Here is an 8,071-nt window from a genome sequence, read left to right on the forward strand (position 1 = left end):
CACGCTGCAGGCTCCTGCCAGAGCAGCCTTTTGGGGCTGGCAGCGCAGCTGTGCCATGCCCTGCCCAGTGCACCAGGTCCTGTCCTGGGGACAGCGCAGGGCACAGCCAGGCTGGCATGGCGTGGCAGGGCATCTCTGCAGCTCCTGGCTCTGCCAGACCTTGCCGTCCCCCTCAGCTATCCGTGGCATCTTGCAGGACACTGCCGCAGAATGGAGGGGCTTTGGGCACCCGGTGTCCTGCTGCTCTCCTGCCTGCTACTGCCCTCCCCTGCGGGGAGCCAGACCAGCCCCAGCCCCGACCAGCGCTCGCAGACGGACCCCGAGGTGGCACCGTCCCAGCACCATGCTGCCAGGTGAGGGGACCCTGGGGCCAGGACATTTCATAGTGGAGGACAGGGCAGCCCTGGCACCGCAAAGGGCCCCATCCCCCACCCAAAGCTCCCTGTTGCGCTTTGCTTTCTGCCCTCCCCAGGGCCACGCAGGAGCAGAAGGCCAGTGATGCCCAGGAGGGGCTGCCCCCGCGGCCCCGCTGCGTCCGCTGCTGTGAGCCGCCCGACCAGCGCTTCTCCTACCCCCAGTACCAGCCCCTGCCTCAGATCAACATGACCATCCTGAAAGGTGAGGGCTGGCAGGGCCCTGTGCTGTGCCACTGCCCGCGGCTGAACCTGCAGCCCAGGCACCCCATGCCACCGGGCACCATGAGCCTGCCTGGTCTGCCAGCATTGCTCCAGGGCCAGCGCAAAGCTGGGCTCCTGGTGCCGGCAGTCTGGGGTGCCAGTCTTGCAGAAACTGCGAGCAAGAAGCTGAGGCTGGTGCCTGTGGTCCTGCACCCTGCACAGGCAGAGGAGCGGTGGGCCCGAGACACCCTGGGGCATGAGCTGCCCCAGCTCTGGTGGCCTCTGGGCAGCAGCTTTGGAGGCAGCATGGGAACTCCAGGAGGGTTCCCTGCTGTCTCCATCCCCTCTGCCAGGCAAAGTGGCTCCCCTGGGCACTGGGTTTAGAGGTGGCACCGTCTCTGACAGCACAACTGTCCCTCCTGCTTCCCCAGGCGAGAAGGGGGACCGTGGCGAGCGAGGCATGCAGGGCAAGTTCGGCAAGACAGGGGTGGCTGGCAGCAGGGGCCACACCGGGCCCAAAGGACAGAAGGGCAGCGTGGGCGCCCCGGGGGAGCGCTGCAAGAGCCACTATGCCGCCTTCTCGGTGGGCCGCAAGAAACCCCTGCACAGCAACGACTACTACCAGACCCTCATCTTTGACACGGAGTTTGTCAACCTCTACGACCACTTCAACATGTTCACAGGCAAATTTTACTGCTACGTCCCCGGGATCTACTACTTCAGCCTCAACGTGCACACCTGGAACCAGAAGGAGACGTACCTGCACATCATGCGCAACGGGGTGGAGGTGGTGATCCTCTACGCCCAGGTGAGCGACCGCAGCATCATGCAGAGCCAGAGCGTCATGCTGGAGCTGCAGGAGCAGGATGAGGTCTGGGTGCGGCTCTACAAGGGCGAGCGCGAGAACGCCGTCTTCAGCGACGAGTACGACACTTACATCACCTTCAGCGGCCACCTCATCAAGTACAGCGGGGACCCCTGAGCTCCCCCATGCTCCTGCTCCCCTGGGGCGAGTGTCCCTGGAGCCCCTGCTGCCCTCTTGCCCTGGGCATGCCACCCACCATTAAGCTGTTAGCCCTCCTACGTGCCACTACCCCCAGAAGCTGCATGAGTGTGTGAACAGCCTCAGCTCCTCAAGGCCGAGCGGATGCACCTGGAGAAGTCTGAGCCATTTCCAGCCTCTGCTTCATTTGCGACCTGGGAAGTGGCTGCTCACCTGGGGCAGGCAGGGAGCTCGTCCCCACCTGCGCCTGCTTCAGAGCTGGGTTTGCTGGGGCACAGGCATTCGTGGCACTGGCTGTGAGCTGGCACCAGCTGATGGGGTTTGACGGCCGGTGCCCTGGTGCGAGGCAGCACAGACACGTGCACCGTGTTCCTCCCTCACCCTGCTCGCACTGTGCTGTGCTCTGCGGGCTCCGTCTCCTGGAAAAGGGAAGAGGGTGCTCAGCACCCAGCAGCAAAGGCAATAAAACCACTCAGGGCCCCTCTTTCCTCCCGCAGAGCTGGGTCCCAACGGCACGGATGTTGCAGCACGGCGCTGGGTACGCTCTAGGCTGACACTTCCCCCACACACTCACTCCCATGGGGGAGCAGATTGCATCAGTTCCCCCGCCGCAGCCTCCGCTCGGTGCTGACGCTGCCGAGGAGGGGCTGGTTCCCCGCTGGCAGCCCCACGTGTGAGGCCTTTGGCCTCAGCTGCTTCCTCTTCAGTTAGATTATCGGCTGGCCGGGCTTCGCACGTTTGTAGATGCGGTAGTGGAGCAGGTCCCAGGGCAGCGTGCTGCCCTCCCTGCTCTCTGTACAGCTTGTGACCACATTAAACACCCCATGATTTTGGGTCCTACTCACACTTTCAGTGCATCATCTGGCTTTGTGTGCGCAGAGGCTCTGAGCAGCTCAGGGCACGTTCCGGCTCTCTCTCAGGGTGCAGGGGCTCCCCAAGAGCCATGGGCTGGCACAGTGCTGCCAAGCTGATGGTGGGAAGGGAAGGGCAGACTGTCCCTGGAGAGCCAGGGAGACCTGAGCTGGGCTCTGCAAGAGCCAGCTGCTCCCTAAGGACCAGGAAGCTGGAAGCTGAGCACAGTAACAGAGCAGTCAGCCTGCGAGCGGGGCAGGCTGGGGGTGGTGGCCAGATTTACCGAGAGTCTGAATCATCCAGCCAGTCGGTGGTGATGAGGCAGGTCTCAGGTCAAGCTGGGAAGCCAGTGGGTCGGAGTCTCAATCAGTGTGTCTGTGGCTGGGCAGAGCAGGGCTGCAGCTGGAGACCAGCATCCTCTCCTAGCACAGCAGGGAAGGAAGGAGAGCTCAGGACTGAGCTTAAATAGGGCCCTGCCCCCGGGCAGGGGCCCAGGTGAGGCTGGTCAGCCCGTCTAGGGCGGGCAGTGCTGCTGTCCCCACTGGGCTGATCCCAGGGACCCTGCAGGAGGGGTGGGGGCAGCTGCCCTGCTCATGGCCGGCCCAGGGCCCCGGCCAACCCCATGGCAGGGGCAAAGCCCCGTGGCAGCACTTGGCTTCTCAAGTGGCAGGCAGGGCTGGGGCTGCGGGCACTGCTGGCACATGGCACAAGGTGAGGGCTGCCTGCTGCGGGGTGGCTGCCTGCCCCAGTACCAGCTCGGTCCCAGTCCTCACAGCAGGGCCTGTTCTGGGCCACACGTCACACCCAGCACACGTGTCCCGTGACGGGACACATGTCCTATCTCAGGACACAGAATCCATCCCAGGACACATGGCGCTGTCCCAGGACGCGCAGCCCCTCCCAGCACACACATCCCATCGCGGACCACGTCCTGTCCCAGGACACACAGTCCATCCCGGGACATGTGGCGCCGTCCCAGGACACATGTCCCATCCCGGGAAACACATAGGGCCCCATCCCAGGACACACGGGTCCAGGCGGCGCCGAGCGCGGGCGGGGCGGGCCGGGCGCTGGGGGCGGCGCGGGGCCGGGGCCGGGGCCGGGGCCGGGGCGGGCGGAGCTCCGCGGGCCGCGCCTCCGGGAGAGCCGGGCCGGGCCGGGGCCGGCGCCGCCGTCAGTGCGGGCAGCGGCGGCGGCAGCGCCATGGCGGAGGGTTCCGGGCGGCGCGGTAAGAGAGCCGCGGCCGCGGCGGAGGAGCCGGCGGAGGCGGAGGCGGAGGCGGAGCGGGCCGGCCGGCGGCGGCGGAGGTGGGCAGCGGGCCGGGCCGCGATCCGGATCGGGATCGGGATCGGGATCGGGAACGCGATCGCGGCCGGGCCGGGGCTCGGCGGGCGCTGGCCGCGGTGCTGGCCCGGCCCGGCCCGGCCCGGCGGGGGCCGCTGGCGCGCGGGGCTGCCCGGCCCTCACCCCCCTCTCCCGGCAGCTTCCAGCCGGCGGCGGAGCCCCGGGGAACCACCGTCCTGCACGACACCATCAGCACCCGCCCGCAGCCCCTGCCAGGTGAGGCACGGCAGGGAGGGAGCCCACTGTACCCCCGGGTCCCCACCGGGCCGGTGCCAGTGCTGGTGCCAGCGCTGGTGCTGGAGCTGGCCATTGCTGATGCCAATGCTGGTGCTGGTGCCAGTGCTGATGCCGGTGCTGGTGCCGGTGCTGATGCCGGTGCTGGTGCCGGTGCTGGTGCCAGCACTGGTGCCGGTGCTGGGGCCAGTGCCGAGCTGCACAGGCAGCGCTCCCCACTGACCCCGTTCCCCATCTCCCCACCTGCCCCAGCGAGGCACTTTGACACCAGGACGACGGAGCCCATCAGCTTCTTCTTATCAGGCCTGGAGGAGCTGCTGGCCTGGCAGCCCGACAGCAACGACGACTTCAACGTCTCTGCCGTGCCGCTGGCCAAGCGCCAGCCCCCGCTCCACAGCAAGAGGCCGCGGACACTGGTGTGCCATGACATGCGCGGCGGGTACCTGGAGGACAGGTACGTGCTGGGCGCAGAGATGTGGCAGCGGGGCTCAGCATCTCAAACCCCAAACCTCTTCTACTTCTGCTTGATTTGTTTCCTGCTGGCTTGGCCACAGGCAGGCAGGGATTGGGGGGTTTGGCTCTTGGTGCTGGAGCACGATGACCTCACTCGGGCCAGCCCTAGCCAGGACCCTTGGGGTGGCTCAGTGCCACAGCTCTGCCTGGCTCCCGGGCCGTGAGCCAGGCTCCTGCCCAGCCCCGCAGCTGTCTGCCCGCGTCCTTCCTGCGTTGCCCAACCCTCTTCCTTCTCTGCCGCTGCAGGTTCATCCAGGGCTCAGCCACACGCAACCCCTACGTCTTCTACCACTGGCGGTACATCGACATCTTTGTCTACTTCAGTCACCACACCGTCACCATCCCGCCCGTGTGCTGGACCAACGCGGCACACAGGAACGGTGTGCCCGTGCTGGGTGAGGGCAGCGGCAGCCGCAGGGCTGGTGGCTGCAGAACCGGGCCCAGGGGAGCCCCAGGTGCGCGGTGTGTTTGCCAGGGCGTGTGGCTGACGCTGCTCTCGCCGCCTCCCCAGGCACGTTCATCACGGAATGGACGGATGGGGAGAAGCTGTGCGAGGCGTTCCTGGCTGGCGGGGAGGAGGCGTATGGCGCCGTGAGCGAGCAGCTGGCTCGCATCGCCCAGCACTACCGCTTCGACGGCTGGCTGGTCAACATAGAGAACACGCTGAGTGTGAGCTGTGGGCACACCCTGCCCGCCTCCCTGCCCGCTCCCCTGCCCGCACGCTGCTCCCGTGCGGGGCCCCTTGCCTGGCCCGTGCCAACCTGCCCTCGCTCTCTCCTGCCAGGCAGCAGCGGTGAGGAACCTGCCCCCCTTCCTGCGGCACTTGACGGCCCAGGTGCACAGCGCCGTGCCGGGGGGGCTGGTGATCTGGTACGACAGCGTCCTGCAGAACGGCTCGCTGAAATGGCAGAACGAGCTGAACGAGGAGAACAGGTGAGGCCGGGCCCTGCCCCACCACCTTGCTCAGGAAAAGCCAGCGCCGGGTGGGGGGCATGAGCCCACCCCAAACCCAGCGCTCAGGGGGTGGCCAGGGCATATGCACAGCCCTCGGTGGGGTGGGCTGCGGGGCCAGCCGCAGCGTCCGCCCTGCCACCCCGACCCTCGTCCCCAGGGTGTTCTTCGACGCCTGTGACGGGCTGTTCACCAACTACAACTGGAAGGAGGAGCACCTGGAGCGCACGCGCGGGCTGGCCGGGCCGCGCCACGTGGATGTCTACGTTGGCATTGATGTCTTTGCCCGCGGCGACGTGATCGGTGGTGGCTTCGACACTGACAAGGTGGGCGTGCTGGGGGAGTGCCAGAGTAGGATCCTGAGCCTCCCCCTGGCACAGGGCTCTGAGCTCCCACCGATGGCTGTGCCGTGCCGTGCTGTGCCGTGCCGGTAAGCCAGGGATGCAGCGGTGAGGAGTGGGGGAACCCGGAGCCAGCCATGCCTAGAGGGGGAGCTGGGGGATGCCAGGGGAGGGGGCACAGGGCAGGTGACAAGGTGACTGCCTGGCCTGGCCCGTGCTGCTCACTGCTCCTCTCTGCAGTCCCTGCGCCTGATCCGCCAGCACGGCCTCTCCGCAGCCATCTTCGCCCCCGGCTGGGTCTACGAGCACCTGGGGGAGGAAAACTTCCTGCAAAATGAGAACAAGTGAGGGGGCTCAGCAGGCCAGGGGTGGTGGGGGGAGACAGGGCCGGGAGCACCCCAGGCCAGGAGGGCTGCCAGGAGACCGTGGCTGCCAGCCAGGGCCAGGCTGGCGCTGCTCTGCCCCAGTTGAGGCAATGCCCAAGGCTGTGCCAGGGCAGCGGCCGTGACAGGGATCTCTGCTCTGACACCCGCCTTTTCCCCCAGGTTCTGGGGCTTGCTGGCCGAGTACCTGCCCACGCACAGCATCTGCACGCTGCCCCTTGCCACCTCCTTCAGCTTGGGCATGGGCACCAGCAGGTTCCTGGCTGGGAAGGTGAGTACGGGGTGATGGCTCAGCTCCGGCCGGGCAGGGGTGGGCTAGGCAGGGGGTCCCCGCTCCCAGCTCCCCACGCGGCCCAGCTCGCCCTGTCCTGCAGGAGGAAGAGGCTGGGCCCTGGTATGACCTGAGCGCGCAGGAGATCCAGCCCCTCTACCCGGAGCGCGAGGGCAGGCTGAGCACCAGCTGCTGCCTGCGGGATGCCTGGTGTGGGGGCAGCTCCCTGAGGCTGCAGGGCACCATCCCCACCGGCGAGGAGCATGTCGCCGTCCGGTGAGTTGGGGGGCGAAGCCCTCTTGCCAATCCCTCAGTGCCAGGCTGGCACCATGCTGGCACGGAGCTGCACGGCCCCGGGGCCTCGTGGTGAGCGTGCCACGGGGCGCTCTGCCCACGCTGCCCAGCAGACCTAACCCGATGCATCTTCTCTTTGTCTCCTCTCTCTCTCTGTCTCTCTCTGGGTGGATCTGGGGTCATCAGCCTGTTCTCTTTGCAGATGCCGGCGCCCCCCAAGCTCTTCCTGACCCTGCTCTACAAGCTGGAGGGGCCGCACCCCAACGAGCTCGCAGTCACGCTGGAGCTCACCACCTGGGACTCGGGTACCTGCCATGAGGGCAACATCACCTCCCTGCCTGGTGAGCAGCCTGCCCCTCCCCGTGCTCTCTGCGGTCAGCACCCGCTGCGGGGCACGGGACCAGCTCACCCCCGCACCCCGCCTGACCCTGCTCCCTCCGGCAGAGCCCAACGACCGGCACCACCCCCGGTTCCTCCCGGCACCGCCACCCGGCCTTGCCAAGCTGCTCGCCGCCTGCAACAGTGGCTCCCATGGCTGGACCAGCCGGTGAGTCCCTCGCTGGCACCCTGTGCCTGTGGGCAGGGGTGGGCACTGCGGGGCCCCCCAGCACTGTACCCGTTCTGCCCCTTTGCTCTCAGGTGCTATGAGCTGGACCTGCAGGACTGCAGCCTGCGAGACCTCTCCCTGCTCGTGTCCCGCCACCAGCCCAGCCCGCAGGAGACCCCCTTCACCTGCCTCCTTGGCGAGGTCCGGGTGAGTGCCCACCGCTGCCGGCTGGGAGCCACCCTCCCCGGTGCCACCCCACGCTGGGAAGGTGGGTGGGTGCCCGCTGCTCTCGGCCCTGATCCCAACGCTCCCGTGGTTCTCTCCGCAGGTGCTGGACGCGGCCAGCGCAGTGGCCTCCCCGCCGCAGGTGCAGAGCGTGTCGGCGTCGCAGCTCTGGTGGCAGGAGGGCCCCGAGGCGGAGCAGCTCTCACTCAGCCTCACCCTCCGCTGGGCATTCCCACCTGGCCGCGCCGGCTGCTTCCGCATCCTCAGCCAGGGTGCCCGCTGCCGCCAGGGCCAGACGCCGCCGCAGCTTCTGGGGCTGGCGCACGCCTGCCTGTACCGTGCCGTGGGCCTGGAGGTGCCGCGGCCGGCGGCTGGGCAGTCCTGCCGGCTGGAGCTGCTGGTGGAGCCGGTGCTGCGCGACGAGCTGCCCGTGGACCCCAGCAGCTGGGGGCGGCTGGTGCTGGTCTACTCTGAGCCAGCCCGTGGCACCAGCTGA

General features: G+C 68.0%; 2 protein-coding genes across 2 annotated transcripts; both read left to right on the plus strand.

The window, feature by feature from the left end:
• Positions 1–210: 210 nt before the first annotated feature.
• On the plus strand, positions 211–1,599 carry C1QTNF1 (C1q and TNF related 1). Its single transcript, XM_009990232.2, has 3 exons — positions 211–353; positions 473–618; positions 1,049–1,599. Exons 1-3 carry the CDS (start codon positions 211–213, stop codon positions 1,597–1,599), a joined length of 840 nt encoding a protein of 279 aa, XP_009988534.2.
• A 2,076-nt stretch (positions 1,600–3,675) lies between these two features.
• Positions 3,676–8,071, plus strand: ENGASE (endo-beta-N-acetylglucosaminidase). Its single transcript, XM_086623930.1, has 14 exons — positions 3,676–3,779; positions 3,956–4,032; positions 4,303–4,504; positions 4,810–4,958; positions 5,075–5,232; positions 5,348–5,496; positions 5,675–5,840; positions 6,096–6,199; positions 6,401–6,509; positions 6,613–6,785; positions 6,990–7,144; positions 7,248–7,350; positions 7,443–7,557; positions 7,679–8,071. Exons 1-14 carry the CDS (start codon positions 3,676–3,678, stop codon positions 8,069–8,071), a joined length of 2,157 nt encoding a protein of 718 aa, XP_086480056.1.

The sequence above is a fragment of the Tauraco erythrolophus genome, chromosome 20 (genome assembly GCF_009769465.1).
Source record: "Tauraco erythrolophus isolate bTauEry1 chromosome 20, bTauEry1.pri, whole genome shotgun sequence".
NCBI lineage: Eukaryota > Metazoa > Chordata > Aves > Musophagiformes > Musophagidae > Tauraco > Tauraco erythrolophus.

Coding starts and splice junctions, on each gene's coding strand:
- C1QTNF1 (XM_009990232.2), top strand. CDS start 211: ATGGAGGGGCTTTGGGCACCCGGTGTCCTGCTGCTCTCCTGCCTGCTA. Junction 354..472: donor TCCCAGCACCATGCTGCCAG/GTGAGGGGACCC, acceptor TGCCCTCCCCAG/GGCCACGCAGGAGCAGAAGG. Junction 619..1,048: donor CAACATGACCATCCTGAAAG/GTGAGGGCTGGC, acceptor CTGCTTCCCCAG/GCGAGAAGGGGGACCGTGGC.
- ENGASE (XM_086623930.1), top strand. CDS start 3,676: ATGGCGGAGGGTTCCGGGCGGCGCGGTAAGAGAGCCGCGGCCGCGGCG. Junction 6,200..6,400: donor TTCCTGCAAAATGAGAACAA/GTGAGGGGGCTC, acceptor CTTTTCCCCCAG/GTTCTGGGGCTTGCTGGCCG. Junction 7,351..7,442: donor TCCCATGGCTGGACCAGCCG/GTGAGTCCCTCG, acceptor CTTTGCTCTCAG/GTGCTATGAGCTGGACCTGC.